General features: G+C 29.6%; 1 protein-coding gene across 2 annotated transcripts; it reads right to left on the bottom strand.

The window, feature by feature from the left end:
- Positions 1-7,687: 7,687 nt before the first annotated feature.
- On the bottom strand, positions 7,688-16,974 carry LOC108783409 (WD repeat-containing protein 26). 2 transcript variants are annotated; one of them, XM_018551967.1, is made up of 11 exons: positions 16,481-16,974; positions 15,879-16,127; positions 14,100-14,259; positions 13,114-13,284; positions 12,769-12,942; positions 10,333-10,521; positions 9,636-9,902; positions 9,090-9,235; positions 8,801-9,009; positions 8,479-8,670; positions 7,688-8,345 (listed from the first exon to the last, which is right to left on the bottom strand). In XM_018551967.1, exons 1-11 carry the CDS (start codon positions 16,492-16,494, stop codon positions 8,290-8,292), a joined length of 1,827 nt encoding a protein of 608 aa, XP_018407469.1. In that variant the 5' UTR covers positions 16,495-16,974; the 3' UTR covers positions 7,688-8,289. The 2 variants fall into 2 exon arrangements, with proteins under 2 accessions (XP_018407469.1, XP_018407470.1); XM_018551968.1 differs by having other exon boundaries at positions 10,333-10,518.
- Positions 16,975-17,709: the final 735 nt, after the last annotated feature.

The raw sequence follows: 17,709 nt of genomic DNA, 5'->3' as shown, positions 1-17,709 counted from the left end.
TCGTAAAACCACGTATGTTCTTGGAGAATCACGAAATGAAATTGTATTAATCTTGTGAGTATCCATGTGGAACATGACTCCGATGGAAGCCAGTTAAAAACTGTATGTAAAAAGTAAAATTTCTGTATATAATACAAGAGTCGTTAAACGTGTCATTAAATATAAAATAATAAAATAAGTCAAAATTCCAAATAGAGAAACTCACCAACGAGACCATATATGAAATTAATTAAATGAGAAGATTAATTCATCTGTTAGCGTAAGATAATATCTACTAATTTATAGTATGTAAATTAAAAACCAAAAATTGTAGCACAAAATTTTTGACGCAAATATCAAATTTCCAACAAGGAAGCATCGTATGTTCGATGTGCGAAAAAAACTGTCAACTAATGTGACATATCAATATATAGATTAAACATGAAAGGCAAATCAACAGATCGAAATATGAAGATCTTCAGTATCAGTCTTCAGATTGAGACTATGTTTCTGCTTTTTAATATTTAACATTTCTGATATTAAGTGCTTTCTATAACATAGTTCTTCATCTAAAATCTTTATATTGTCCCATTGTGGCAATCGTGATCATGCTATGTTCAGTTACAGATCGTGCCGATGTATTGTATCTTATATGATTCCGATGTTTGTTAATTCTAGTTTTTTATTTTCTACCGATCTGTCCAACGTAAGACACGTCACAATCGTCACACTGAATTCTATATAATTATTCTTCGAGTTTTGAGGAAGATAGTCCTTTTGTACTGTAAGTAGACTAACTTGCAAGACTTGCAGCTTGCAGTAGTTTGTAGTCACTTGTAGTTTTGCTGCTGCATTTATTCGGTTCTAATAATAAGAGTTTGAAGTTTTGTGCAAAAACGCAATGAGTCTTGACATTGATGATATATATATATATATATATTATAAAATATATATTATTATAAAAAAAATTAATATAATAAAATTTTGGTATGTTCTAAAATCTAAATAATTTTTTTTTATTGTCTTGATTTGTTGATCTTGATTTCTATGTATAATTCGTTCAAAAGTTATGATATTTTTTGTGCGCGCATGCGATGCTCCATTTCGCTTGGCGTCTTGTCGACGCGCTTCGCAACTTTACTGCGCAAAGCACATCTTGCATAATTTCTTACGTGAAAAGTATTGCTCGTACGATAAAAACTTATAAAACCTTTTATATGTAAAATTTTCCATTCTTTAATTTTTCTCTCTCATATTTTCTTGGTAAAATTGATATTTATCGAGATATTTGCAAAAAATCGAAATTTGAGCCCTATTTAAGTTTAATTATTTTTCTTAGCGGCCACTGTACAATGGTAAACTTTTTTTCTCTTTCAATCTTATGCAAAAATAAAGGTCTATACAAAAATTTACTCTGATGGTATTTTTTGGAGGTTAAATCCTATATAGACTGTATTACAGTGTGACAATTTTACGGAACTTTCAAAAGGTATACGAAGAATTAAATATTTTATTAAATATGTGTAGTATACATCATATAATTATAATTTAAATAAAAAATTTTAATTACATGCGCGATTAAAAGCAAAATTTAAAATTTATTTTTATTCGTTCTATTCGAAAAAGAATAAATTAATATTCAACATATTGTGGGCACACTTTCATTCTTATTATACTATTTATATGTATATCAATCTATGAAAATTTAAAGGAGGGAGTGTAAAAATGGCCAAAATTGGCACTGAATGGACACCTTTAAAATCTATGTAGTTGTTATTAGAAAGTCCGTAGATTCATGGAAAAATACTTATTTATTCAAGAAGCTTGGGAAACCTTCCAAAAATAATAAAATAAGTCGTTTAAATGTTCTGCAAAGAAACTCATTTTGTTTTCTAATAAACGTTGATAGATTTCAAAATAGTTCATGTTTACATCTAACATATGTTGGATCATGAAATACTATAAGAATACACTACCAGGTAAATCTACACACGCACGCACGCACACACACACACACACACACATAGTGGTAAATATATGATATCTACATATATATTGTATATATACGCCCAGCTTATCTTTTATGATAAAAATATAAGCATAATTGGTTATATATATATATAAAATATTATTTAAAAAAAATATGTGTGTGTGTAGATCTACCTGATAGTGTATAATTCTTATAATATTTCCTGATCCAACATATGTTAGATGTAAATATAAATCATTAATTTTGAAATCTATCATTTATTAGAAACAAAATGAGTTTCTTTGCAGTAAACGACCTATTTTATTATTTTTGGAGGTTACCCAAGCTTCCTTGGATAAATAAGTATTTTTACATTTGAATCTACGGACTTTCTAAATGACAACTGCATAGGTTTTAAAGAGGTGTCCATTTAGGGCCAATTTTGGCCATTTTTACACTCCCTTCTTTTGGAAGTTATTATTATTGCTCCTTTTCATAATATTATACAATAATAAATACAAAAATTCATGACAAACGATCATATTTGATATTTGATATACTGTGAACTTTTCATATATATATCTAATTAAAATTATGTATTAAGCTACTATAAGAATAATAAAAAGGAATTAAAACTTGGATATCTATTATATGTACCTATATATATGTAAATAAGATTGTAGGATATTCTTATAGATTAATATAAATAAAAAAGAGGCAAAGAGCCGATGATGTAACAAATAATAAATTTTAATTCAAATAATAATAATGTAGCTATACAAAGACATGAAACGTTTCGACTCCGATCGGCCGTCATTCTCGAAATGTTACAGTGAAGATAATAAATAAATTCGTTATCATCTGATGATTATTACAAAATTCATTATCCTTTTAAAATTTTGTTCGTATTCTTCGCATGCTTTGAGTTAATTAAAAGGTCAGATTGTATAAAATGTGATATTCTAAAAATAATCGTGAGCAAAAGAAATTGATACAAAATTAACAATAATTATAATATGATAGTGTACCTTGTCATTTATATAAGTTAATAATCCGTTAAAGAGGTAAAAATATGTATACAATTGGTAACAAAAATACAAATAATCCACCGTCACATAAAATTATTAAAATGAAGCGAATTTGCAAGAATGTTGAACAGCTAAACTCAACCACGTCAGATAACGTAATGTCGAAAAAGGAAACATATATACTAGTCACACTGAGAATGTGGGAAAGGAAAAATATTAGGAAGAGAGAGAGAGAGAGAGAGAGGGGGGGGGAGGGGCGAAGGGAAAGAGAATGTTAGAATACATCCGGCAGTGAATCCGTTTTGTTTTGTTTGTTTATTCCATATCTACAATTCCGCATAGATTACGCTTCTTTTAAGATATAGTGAATGGTTAGAGTAAAAATTAAGGAATCTGCCGAAAAAGGTTGCTTTGCGATATCCGTCGAAGATGAGACTCTGCTCGTTTATAATTAACATAGTATCCAAAAAACTTATTTTACCATCATTACCAACCTCCATAGTAAACTACAATCTATTATGTAACGAATTAAAAATATGTAAGATGTCATTAATGCTTTCAGATGAAGCCGCCAGAATAATGTCATCCACATAACGATAATAAAATGACTGGCAGCTTTGTATTGCAGTTTTTTTCAAAATTTTGCATATAACCACCATATCAATGACGATCGGTGATAAGGGTATGACCCCATAGGTGTCCTAAATATTTGTTTATAAATTTTATTGTTTTTTAAGGCTATTTTGCAGTTAGAATTGAAGAATTCATACCAATTTTTACATTTTACTAGAATTAATATTTTCGAATTTTCTGAAAATTTACGGTCTTACCAGCTCCCGTGGTATATAAATTTTTTAAATATTTGGACCACATTAGTAGTTGTCATTTTTTTCAACATACAAAAAGAATTTACGATAAGATTAACTGGTTGTGAAAAAAACTCAAAAATTAAAAAATTAAATACCTATTATGTCTGCACTATTAATAATGAAAATTAATATTATTTGAACTGAAAACTATAATATTATGTTCAATGAAGCTAATAATGGAATTTTTTCACAGATAAAAGAAATGACACATATTTCGATGAAAAATTTCGGAGAAATAGCTCCTTTAAATTCTCTAAACAAAAAAAATGGTTTTATATTTAATTTGAGTGATTCCTATTGAAGTACGTATTTGCTACAGTTAGGTGAAGGTTTTGATCTTCCGAATAATAAACAATATGGAATATACTTTAATCGAGTTCATAAAAAAACATTGAAAATAATCTTAATGGTCGCCCTAACATAATTAATTATTATAACTTTGTTAGAAACAGTGCTATTCCGATTCTTGAGAAATTTTAAAACGAATTTCTCAGAAATGATATTAACAATAAATTATTATTCAATTGGATAAAGTCAACAAAAAAATTTGTGAAAGATTATCCCGAAATACTATAATTTCCAAAGCTGATAAAGGTAATGTCACCGTTGCTTAAAATAAATCAGATTACATAAATAAGATGAAATTGATGCTTTCACAGATTGTAACACATACGAGAAAATAAAAAAAAGATCCAAAAAAAACTTACTAGTGACTTGCACAGCTTACTTAGCAGGTGGAAAAGTAAAGGGTTTATTGACTCGATATATAGAAAGCTAATTACTACTGATGGTATTATTCCGAGAGCACACGGTTTAACTAAAATCCATAAACGGAATTATCCTCTTAGGATGATAGTATCATCTATTATAATAGCCCATTTTATAATTTAGTATTATTTTTACATTATTTAACATTATTAATAATTTCATACTTGAAGCACCTAGCTTCATAAAAAATAGTTTTGATCTAATCAATCAAATTAAAAAATGTCAAACTTAAGCCAAATTCTCTTTGTTGGTTTCTTTGGATGTGATTTCACTATTCACTAACATACCAATAGATTTGGCATCTGTTGTTAGGAGATAGGATTCCGTATCTAATAATACAAAAATTCCGTTAGATGAATTTTTGATTACCCTTCAGATGGTATTAAACTCCACAGTTTTTACATTCAACAGTAAAATTTACGAACAAATATTTAGGACATCTATGGGGTCACCCTTATCACAGATATAGATATGGAATAAACAGACAAAACGATACGGATTCACTGCCAGAGATGTATTCTAACATTGATACATTCTCTCCCCCTCCTCTCTCTCTCTCTCTCTCTCCCTATAATATTTTTCCTTTTCCTCCTTTCCCACATTCTCAGAGTGATCAGTATATGTTTTCTCTTTTGACATTACGTTATCTGACGTAGTTGAATTCTAGCTGTTCAACATTCCTGGAAATTCGCTTCAATTTTAATAATTTTATGTGACGATTTGTACTTTTGTTATGCTGGTTATCAATTTTATACATATTTTTATCTCTTTAACGGATCATTAACATATACATATAAATAACAAGGTACACTATCATATTATAATTATTGTTAATTTTGTATTAATTTCTTTTGCTCAAGATTATTTTTAGAATATCATATTTTATACACAATCTGACTTTTTAATTAACTCAAAGCATGCGAAGAATACGAACAAAATTTTAGAAGGATAATGAATTTTGTAATAATCATCAGATGATAACGAATTTATTTGTCTTTACTGTAACATAAGAATGACCCGATCGGAGTCGAAACATTTGTCTTTATAATTATATATTGTTATTTGAATTAAAGTTTTTTATTTGTTACATCATCGGTTCTTTGCCTCTTTTTTATATTTATATTGTTTTATACTTACAGAGCCTTATATTAATTAGTATTCTTATAGATTGTTTGTGAAGTTATATATAGCTCGTTATCATATCACCATGTATACAAGTCTACATAATTTATTAAGTTAAGAATTAAATAATAAAGTTTTCAATTACGCAAGAAATTGTAAATTTGATTAGATTATAAAGTGCTAAGGCACCAGAGGTAAATGGAAATAATAATGATTAATATTACGTTACTTCCTATTAACGTCAAACTTATTAACTATATAAAAGTTTTTAAGTGTAAATATGTTTAATAGTAGTACATGTTGCAAAGATATTTATACACGTTTACACATACACAAGTATCTATATCCCTACATTTCTTGATAGTCTCAGATTTCTCGTTCCCGTTTATTTCAGAGAATAAAATAAATTAAATTTTTTGTATATACTCATCCCGTTAATTGCTATTGTATTTTAATCGTATTCATTGCAACTTAAAAAACTAATCATTATTGAATTAAAGAAATTATTGTTTTATTAATATACTCTTTTCTAGTTTTCTCTTTTGCCACATAATTTTTAAATTATAATTTTTATAAATTACTTTTGTGAACAGACTACAATGATAAGAAAACATATATATTAATACTGTATTCAGTATTATGATATCATATTATCAAAATATTATCACGTTATGTTTACAAAATATATGTATTATAAAATATATAGGATGTTCCTCAATATCAGGGCTCGGCACGCGATGCAACTTTCGTCCGATTTTCGAATCGACCGGAAGTTGCATCGTGTGCTAAGCCCTCTGCTCTGTATAATCAAAACTGTTACAGCGGCTTCAATGAAAACAAAAATGTTTAATCATTACCAAAATGAGATTCAGAATGGTGACAAGAACAATTGTGTCAAGAAATATTATATTTAATATTGACAATATTATTCGCGAAATTCCAAATATTTTTCAAAAAGTTCGAATCTATTAATTCGTGCTAAAAAGTGTCGAAGTCGATGGGAAAAACTTTTTGGTGTATCTCTTGTAAAGCATCAAATAGAATAACAAAAATTAAATAACATTTGTTACGATCAGAGAAAAACATGAGAATGGACATCCCAACCTTTTTCATGTATCAAACCTCGTAGATAATGTTCATGTTTTCGTGGTTTTCTTCCATACTATTACGTGGGTTAGACAACCAATCTATTTTGATAATTTATCTGTTATGATTTATGTTTTCTTATTTCAATGTGTCGTAACTGCGAACGATTTCGAAATATTGAAATTAGATATTTTTGGACATTTTCATGTGCTAAAGTCGCTGTAGCAATTTTGGCATTCTATGGAGGAATACCTATGTAATACTATTTTATATTTCTATATTATATAATTATTGAATATAATAAATAATAGAAAAACATCTTTTAGTACATGGCAATTAATAAGACGAGTTCAACACTTCTATTTTTCCAATATGTATGCTTATCATTTCAGATTGTGCAATCACATGTAAATAAATAAGTTTTTCACTTAAAAATATTTTTATAATTCATGTCAGATGCTTTACTGTAATGTTACAGTCTAATGATATACTGGATAACTTTTCTCGCACTTGTGCATTTGCAATCATAACTATAATTCTAACTAAAAATTAATGTACAATTATATTTTTTTTTATAAAAGCCTAAACAATAAAGCCATTTCAGACAAATATCTTTTGTTTCTTTAATTTGGTATACTACTGTGAACGCAACAAAATCACTTCTCCACTAAACGGTTCTTTTTTTTTTTTTTTTTATTTTATTTTTGTTCCAATCTATAAATTTTAATAATCCCTTATGAGATCACAATATTTGAAAATTAAATATTTATTTTCAATAAAAGACGGAAATTACGACATTATATATCAAAGATAATGATAAATTTAAGTCGTTGATCGATAAACCACTTAGAATAAAACTCTAGATCTGAAACTGTTATATACAATATTTATTGATACAATTATAGTCAAATTTGACAAAATTCCTGTCAAAACATAGTTTCTACGATACTGTCCCAATACATGGATGCATTCCATATTCTTGTGTTTACATAATTTTATCTTTACACAGTCCTAAGACGAAATTTTCTTGTTTTCTACTTTGCCATATGACCTACTTTATATCGTATTATGCTGCGTCACATATTTTCGATTATTAGCTTCGACATTAAATCATTGAAATTTTTGAGGTAACACAATGGATGCCGTATATATTAATGCATGTAAAATATTTAAAGGTACTATAAAAAAAGAATACACAAATGTGATAATTACGCACAATGGCTGATTTTGGTTTTAATAATTGCAGGCAATTTAGCAGTTGTTGCTAAACATGTACATTCCTCCTGTTACCTCTGTGTGTGTATACACAGTGGATGATTAAGATCGACAAGAGGTATAGAAGAGCAACTGCTACAGAAGGCAGTAAAATGTCAGTACGACAATCAACAGGACAGTACGACAGTCAAATGTCAGTATGACAGTCTTTTGAACACCATGAGGTCATGGGAACACTGAAAACTGTAATTCGCTACGATACCATCTCGTGCCAGCCGCTGCTATTTGAAGAATTCGTTTCAAGCGAAACTGAAAGAATAAGAATTATATGAAAAAGAAAGGAATGGAAGAGATAGTATATCAATATGATGATATATTAGAGTAATTTCTTTCGTATCATAGGAAAAAAATCTATCTTAGATTTTATTGTGTAAAAATTTACCTGCTTTATCATTTTCTGCTTCTGAAGAAAATGATCTTGGGCCCCATATCCTCACTGTGAAATCATCCGATACAGAAGCCATTATTTGATGATATACAGGATTCCATGAAACACAATTGACTATTCTACTGTGTCCTGGGAGAATCGCTATAGGCAGTTCTCTTTTGATATGCCATATGTACACTTTATTGTCTGTAACAAAGTAGGAAAAGAAAATTATATTTATTAATAATTATTATTATGTTGCGTAATTATTTTTCTTTAAAAAATAGTATACAGTGATATAATATATAAAAATTCTTATTTTTGCAATATGACAAACCTTCACTGCCAGAGGCAATAAAATCTTGATTAACACCTCCGAAACAGCTATGGATAGTAAAATGTCCTTGAGTAACGCCTTGAAAACGTCTTACAAGGCATTTATCTTCTAAATCCCAAAGATGCACACCTTGATTTGCCACATTAAGTAATACGAGTCGATCTGTTTTATCTACGCTAAATGACATAATGGGGTGATCCTCTTGTATTCTGTAATAATATATGGAAATACCTCTAAAATATTTTGCTCACAAAATAATAGAGATTAAATCAGTCATTATAAATCATACATATTGGCATCGCCTAAGTCGTCGAAAGTATAACTGCGAATTCTGTGATGTGTATCAGCCGCTAGAACACTCCTTCCATCACTGCGACACCATAGACATTTTACTCTTACTCCTTCCCATGAATCAGAAACATTGCCGTCCATATCCTGAATATTTTTATATTTATATATAATGTACTCAATTAAAATTTAATATATTTAAAAAAATGTTTAATACATATTTCAAACTTTTTTTAAAGACAAATCTTTAAATCTGTTAACTATTTGGCTGTAAATGCTGTATATATCTAGTAAAAAAAAAAAATAAAAAATTTCAAGATAAATAAAATATTTAACTAAATAATTGAAACATACTTTGTTGTTAAATTCATGACATTGTTATTTTGTAGTGATTGAAAATCACTATTTTGGACAATACTTTGTAATTGTAAAGAATTTATATTTTACTTATTGAGAATTTTCAGAAAGTAGTTTTACGTGCCAAAATATTATATATATATATATATATATTACATTACACATTTTATTTATTTGAACATTAACATACACATTGATAAAATTGACCACGAAGACCTCCCGCCACAAATTTATTGGAATCACGATGCCAGGCACAAGCTGTCAACGAGTCATCCGTGCTTTGTGTCAATTTTACGCGTAATTCGCAATCAGGCGTATCGACACTCCAAAGCCACAGTTCTGGACAATCTTCAGGACCGCAAGCGATTAAATGATTGCTATCGGGGCTCCAAGCAATTAGCGCTACACCATATGTATGACCTTCAAGTGTTTTCCTATGAGTCACTTTTAGCGTTTCCTAAATTACATTTAAATAAGTATTTATTAATTATATATTCAGAGAGAAACAAAACAGTATATGTAATTATATATTCATAAACAAAATATAAGGTATTTGCTGCTACTAAGTGCTTCTAAATTTTTAAAAGTTTTAAAATGGTTATTAATCATAAAAAGGAAGTTTTAAAGTAATAAATTAAAAAATGGGCCTTATTTAGTGCTGAGTTTTATTCGGCTCAGATACCTTACATTTTATTATTCATCTATTCTTTTTAAAAAACTTAGAAAATTCTTTTATTTTCAATCATTCATTAAAAAATTTAAATATTTAAATTTTTTTTTAAATCGTATTCAAGTTGATCAGAGAATTCACAAAACAATTTCTTTATTCAAGAAAATATGATACACATACTGTTAACGCGTATATAGTATTATATATGTATACTCACTGGATCTACATCCCATATAATTACAGACATATCTTTAGAACCTGTAGCGAGCTTGAGACCATCGGGTGAGAATTTGCAATACCAAACTTCGTCGCAGTGATCGTTGAGTACCTGTATTGTATGGCACGGAAACTGTTCCTTGCCACAGTTATGATCCACAAGTAGAGAGACATTTTCTAGATTTGTCTGCTTTATAAGAAAAACCATTTCATTATAAAACGTTACACAATGAATTATTGTCGAGACGAATCTGGAAACACGGTAGTGTCTCGGCGCTAAAATAAGCGTAGCGTCATGGCGCGAGATAATGCCGTGTTCTACACAAAACCGTAATTTTAACAGCAAAAATACGTAGACTTACTCGTTATACGTATAAGCTGTTTTTTTTTTTACATAACAATACTTTTAAACAAAAGATCGAAAAAGTTGCATGTTTTTTTTATAAAAAAAATAACATAATACAAAAAATTGGTTACATATGTATATTTTATTCTCCTATACAAGAACGGGTAAAAGTCGTCGATTTCTACTTCTAACTGGGAAGTGAAATGTTTTTTTTTTTTATAGTTTTTAGGCTACAAAATCATGTGAAGCAATCAGTTTTTATAAGAATCAGTTTTATAGACATGACGGAAACATAAAGAATAACATCCTTATTCACATTGTTATGAAATCGCCGTCAGTTATGCTTCAATAATTTAATAAAAATTAATAGCGTAACGATGTAAATAAGGCTTTTATTAATTTTATAACTTTATTTCAATGTATCAATCTTTTTTTAGCGTAAGATCATTATAGTAGTTTTCGATTTCCATAAAAAAAATATATAAGGAAATGTAAAAATAAAATAATCTCTCAACGACCGCGTGAAAAATATATATAATCTTTTAATTACTTATATTTCTTTATCTAAATAAAATATTCAAGAAATCTAAGAATATCTTATTTCTGAAAGAAGATATACTTGATTTTATGAATTTTGAAAATATATACGTTTTTGGTTGATATAATTTATGCAATTAATATTATTTCTTTTATCTTTTGGCATTGTGTCGCAATTGCTAAACAGACATGTGTCGATAACTTATTTATAATATAATATATAAATACATTAAAATTGGATTAATATTTGTGACATTTTTTTCAGATTATTGTTTCTTTTTCATTGAATTTCACATATTCATAATCATTGTAACATTGCTATTTTAAAGCGCTGTTAACAGTGTTAACTATAAAATCATTCCATTCAATGGCACTGTTCCAAATTGGACCCGAAAATCTCCTTTGAAGATAAAGTTTTGAAACAATAATTTTTCAGGAATTATGTTGTTTGCCTAATCTTCAACCTAGGTCGATGCATCTACTGATATATCTACTGATACATAGAACCTACAGTTTTTTAATGCCGATTCCAAACGGAGATGGCAAATATACTCTTGGTGGTTCGCCATTACTTTCCGAGAGGTGACAATCAAATTAAATTTTTTTGTTCTGGGTGGATTTGTAACCCTAGGATTTTTGGCATAAAAAGTAGCTGCGCTACATTCTACACCACAATCGCCACACCATAAAATCATTAATGCTTTAAAACAGCGGCAGTTAGACACATTAGTAAGCGCATTAATTATGTCAATATTAAAAAATGAGTTAATACAAGGCACTTTTGCTGCGCGCACGATATGCCATATTCGAAATTCAGACGCTACAATTGATTAACTTTATAATTTAAAAAGTATTATAATCTCGACATTTTCGTGTAACTTTTCGTTTTAAAATATTCCACAAAATCTGTCAGTGAAAGGACCTATATTTTTTTTCTAGGATACCTATACACACAGGCGCACGCCCACACACACACACACAACATAAAAATTTTTTTTTAATTCTCAGAAATATAGTTACAAAACAAACTGAATTCTCTAGCTCTAATTTGCTAAGCAAAAATCAAATAGAAAAAAGACTGATTAAGATCAAATAAAAATATTAAAATTTAGGTTTGCAATAAATGATAACTAGTTTTAAATGATACATAAGATAGTACGATTTAATAGAATATCTGTTTATAATAAATAATTTTATATGTATCTAACCTGTCATATGGCTTAATATTTATTTTAATCATAATTGTAATTAACTCTCTCCAATGTTTTACTAATGCAGTTTTAATTTAATATTTGATGTAACTCTTTTACGTTCATTATATTCTATTTAATTATTTAGTTATTAAAAACTAAGTAATATCGAAACATATGACTTTAAGTATCGTTTAAAAACTATTATAATTACCGTTTATTGTGAATCTGAATTTTAATAAATTAGTTTAATTTAATATCCTTTTATTTGCTCTTAATCAACTTTTCTTATAGTTACAAAATATAAAAATAAAAAGCAATATTACAAAAGATAGTAATTGCGATTCAATTCATTAACATATACCTGCAAATGCGTTATATGATACGTGCAGAGTTGATTTTGCATTTCCACAGCTTGACAAAGTAAAGAATGTAGTCTGCGTGGCGGTAACATAATGGAGGGTGGCAGAAATCTTTGCAGTCTGTCCATAAGCGCAGCCCTGGAGGCTGATCCTTTGCCATCCCAACCTGCACGTGTCTGTCAACAAGTGTCCATTTGCTAGTGACCAAATTTTCAGTTACAAATTAGCTTCAACTATATCTTAAGAGTGAGAAAACTTCAGTTGTTGTAGGAATTTATTAGCACAAGACCTAAATAAAATGTCATACGAAATCTGTATTCGTTATTTAAATCAAGCATATGAAATACCTGTAATTCATCTCGTCCACTGCACATCATAAATAAAGATAACTGATGAACACGACCAGTATTATGCCCCAAGGGTGTAAGTTCATTACGCAGTACGTGTAACGCATCAAATACCTTGCCTTCTTCTAAATATTCTAAATATTTTTGTTCTAGCAATAAGAATTTCATCTCCTACGAATAAAAAAAAGATATTAATCAAATTGTCAATCAAATATTTTACTGAAAGTTTGTCTGTAAATCTTTCTAATTTTTTACAATTGCATTATCTTTCTTCTTGCCATTATTTGGTATTTAAGTATTTAAATATACTTCAACAGTATCTCTATATGTACATATATGTGCAAAAAATACTGTAACTTTGAAACATCAATATTCTACAATATTTTGTTCAAAGCTGATCAAATTGTAATTAAAAAGTTATCAAAGGAAATGAAGCTTTACATTTATGTATTAACTTAAATTTAAAAATAATTTCATTTTTAAAAGAGCATTTTATAATTTATATTATACAAGTAAATCTTTATAATGGTATAGTTTTGTAGTGACTCTCTTTATAGTGCCACCAAATTGTTTACATTTTACTATCATATTTGAGCAATACCAATGTTTACGTCTGACTGTTAATTAAAATATCAAGCTGTACAAATATAATTTTCATTATTAAATTACATTAGATGATCTACACGCACGCGCGCGCACGCACGCACGCACACACATACACACGCGCGCGCGCGCGTGCGCGCGTATATATGAATATTTCACATGTATACATACACATGGCAAAAAAAATGGCATACATTTTTATCTTATATGTGATAAACATACATAGCATACATATATAAGAAAGCCCTAATAAAAAAATATATAATAAAATATTTGTTTTATACTATATATAATAAAAATAATAAAAAGGATACATGATGAATATTTACTATCGCAATCATCACTAAGCACAATCATTAATTTATATAAGAAAAAAGATTTACCACTAAATTCTGGTTTGCACTATCTAAAAAAGATTTGAGTTCATTGAGGTCATGGTCTGCTTTGTTCCAATCGCCATCCATAACATGCTGCCTAAATTTTGCTGCAGCAGGATGATCTAGACGACAGCCTGATTCTTGCATAAGCAAATCTGCTGTCCGACTAAAAATAATATATCTTTTGTCATTTGTTGTTAATCATAAATTATGATCCTTCATATTAAATCTTATTAAATTGATATAAGACCTTTAAAAAATTTATATTAATAAATGGCATGAGTATTAAAATAAATATAAATGTTTTACTTGGCAAAATTATTAAATAATAATATACAAGGTGTAACAGAGTGACCATATGCTCTTACCATGCTTTTTTCTTAAAAAATGTTTTAAACAAAAGTTCTAAGTGGCGCATTTCATAATAGTGAGACTATGACTTTTAATACCGTCGTCAAGGTTACATAAAGATTACCTTGAAATTTCTCAATAGAGTTTGTTTAAGACCATTTTTGTTACTTATTATCGTAGACATCAAGAGCTTTTTAAAAAACTATATTGAACTTATTTTTCATTAAAAACTTTCCAACTAAAGAGTTATAGTGGTAGTATACTACTAACATTCTATAAGGTGTCCGATTGATGGCTAAAACCTTATAAATGTTATTCATAGTTACAAGATCAATATATGTCAAGGCCATTGAAAGTTGTTCCTCTAATTGTTATAATTACACTAAAAATTTATCTTTATACTACAAAAAAAAATAAGAGAAACAGTTTCCAATGGCATATGTTGTCAAGATCATGAATATGAGCAATATTTAAAAAGTTTTTGTTGTCAGTCTGACACTTTGAGGAATGCTAATATCAGTAATACTGTAATTTTCAAGTTTTATAATTTGGAAATTTCTTAATGAAAAATAACTTTATATATATATAATATTATTTTAAAAAGCTCATGATATTAGCTACAACAATATGTAATAAAAAATCGGAATTCCTGTTGAAAAATTTTGAGGCAATCTTACTTTAACAATGTTATTCAAGGTTATACTCACACTATCTGATATGCAATACTGAAATGCACTTGGAACTCTATAACTTTTGCCTAAAACATTTTTCAAGATGTATATTTTTCAAGAAATTAGCCTTGTACAGTTGTTCTGTTACACTTTGTATATAATATTAATTCTTGTCATTAAAATAATTTCAGGATATAATTATTTATTTTATTTAAACTTAACTCATTATCATGTGAAAGGTTAAAATATTTGAATACTCTCTTAAGTGACTTAATATTATAAAATATAAATATGTTTTTGAGGCTTTCACGGGTATTTTCTTCAATTATACCAGAAGGTTTGCGGGTTATCGCCGTGTCATATCGCCTTAAGGCATTAATAATGAAGAAAGACACGGCGATAACCCGCAAACCTTCTGGTATAATAAATATATGTATATATAATTGACAGCTATATATTACAGTATCTATATTTTAAATTTCAAGTGTTATAATTCTATAATCCTAAATATTACAAATGTAGTTGATATAATTCTCTTGATAAAGAATCAATAAAGATTGAAAAGTTGATTATTTAACATATTTTAGTAAAATGATCATTGAATAATAGAGTATGCACATCTCCATGCACATATACTAATTTATGCTACAATATAAAAAGACAAATATATTTAAAATTGAGAATAAACTACTTTTTTACTTTTAGACTAAAGTCTTTTAACTGATAGTCTGATCTGAAAATAGTATGGATTAATATTACATACTCTAGACCGACTGTCTTTAAATGTTGTCCAATAAGTCTCACAATGTCTTGATTAGTTTTATCCATTATTTTTGGTGGTCCCAAACTCTGATTTATGTCTCCATTCATGCCATTAATGTCACTGTCTGATTCTGGCAATAGATTGCCATTAGCGTGAGGCCCACCAGAATCTGCCTTAGCTCCATTTTGTTGTAGTCCAGAAGATACACCACCGTTTGAAGTCTGCTGTTGCATTACGCTGTCATGCAAACTGGAATGTTATCCACAATAGCAATACTATCAATGTATTCACTCAAAGACAATTAGTTTTTAATCTTGTTTTTATAGAATTTAAAATTATAAATTTCCTTTCTTTTCAAATTTTCAATCATGAGAAGTTTATATAAAAATCACCATAAATTGCAATTGCAAAAGAAAAAGTATAATTGAGTAGTAATTTTATATAAAAAATTTTTTTATAAAAACAGCTCTGAAAAGAAAAGTTCAAAAAGAACATGCATGAAAAATATGTCGGAATTGCCGAATTTCAACTTAATTTATACTGGACTTTGCGACGTGCTTATACTGCTTGTCTCCTTTTAAGTGAGAAAAATATGAGAATACCGATAATTATCCATGTCCGGACTGGAGGAGTGGTGCTCGTCCGCTGGTCTTAGAGTAGTCGGTACAGAACTACGGGACCTTTTGCGCGGTGGCGGAGCGAGTCCACCGTCGTCCGACTCGCTGCTCGAGGCCAGGCTTATGCGCGTACCGCCCCGTTTTTCACACTATTATTGTCCCACGAGATAATCGTTGGCGAATAGCGGCACGGAGACTGAGACTGAAGCCAGAATAGAAGCACGCGCGCAGCCACGATTGCGTTAGGAACGAAAAAAAGAGCCTTTCCTCCGTTTTTTCTCTCCTCACCACTTGTCGCGTCGGATCTTAAAAGTGTTCACACTTCCTCGCGTGTCCTTTGCCGCGGCCTAGTCACCGTCGCTATTCCCACCGTTTCTGCGAAACTCGATGGTGAATCGTCAATGTCAGAGGAAACGGGATCTGTTTGCCAAAACCGAAACGAGTCAGAGAACAATGACTGCAACACAGCTGATACTTGTTTGGATCCGTCGTTTACGTCACGTCGTACTCTTCTTTACGGATAGATTAGCGATAGTCGCGCCTACTACATCCGCTCGTTACGTGCTCGCACACTCGCACAATATACACACACACACACACACACACACACAGAGTGTTTCTCGCTTGTGGTCTTTCGGAACGCACACATTTTTATACATACCACAAGTGGTGCTTTCCATTTGGTGATCCGTGATACAAATCGTCACAAATATCATTAAGCCCATTCTACATTGGTCGTATCGTAGGCGTCGCAGGTCACAAATTTTGTTGCAACAGCCAATCCGATGTGTCACACGACGCTTACGATACGACCAATGGGCTTAATGTAGGATTTACACTGCATCCGTTGTGCATCGTACGGACGACTCTGCAACCAATCAGAAAAATCGTATCATCGATACGAAGCAAAATCTTGTTTTCTGATTGGTTGCAGAGTCAATGGGCGAGTTCAAGACGGCAAAGTGGCTAGGTACGCTTGCCGAGCGATCGAATATGATTGGTTGGATCTATAAGTAATAACCAATTATGTTCAATCGCTCGGCAAGCGTGCCTAGCCGTTTTGCCGTCTTGAACTCGCCCAATGGTCGCGTTCAGCAGACTCAACTGTTCCGGAGCGGATCTGTGAGCGCTCGCTGCTATTGGATGATCTAAAAGAATGTACCAAAGAGCGCTATTAGGATACATTGGTATACATAGTTTCTGATAGGCTAAAA

Source organism: Cyphomyrmex costatus, unplaced genomic scaffold (assembly GCF_001594065.2).
Source record: "Cyphomyrmex costatus isolate MS0001 unplaced genomic scaffold, Ccosl1.0 scaffold15, whole genome shotgun sequence".
In the NCBI taxonomy this organism is placed as follows: domain Eukaryota; kingdom Metazoa; phylum Arthropoda; class Insecta; order Hymenoptera; family Formicidae; genus Cyphomyrmex; species Cyphomyrmex costatus.
The sequence above is the reverse complement of the archived record's forward strand: the minus strand, read 5'-3'. Positions and strand labels throughout refer to the sequence as shown.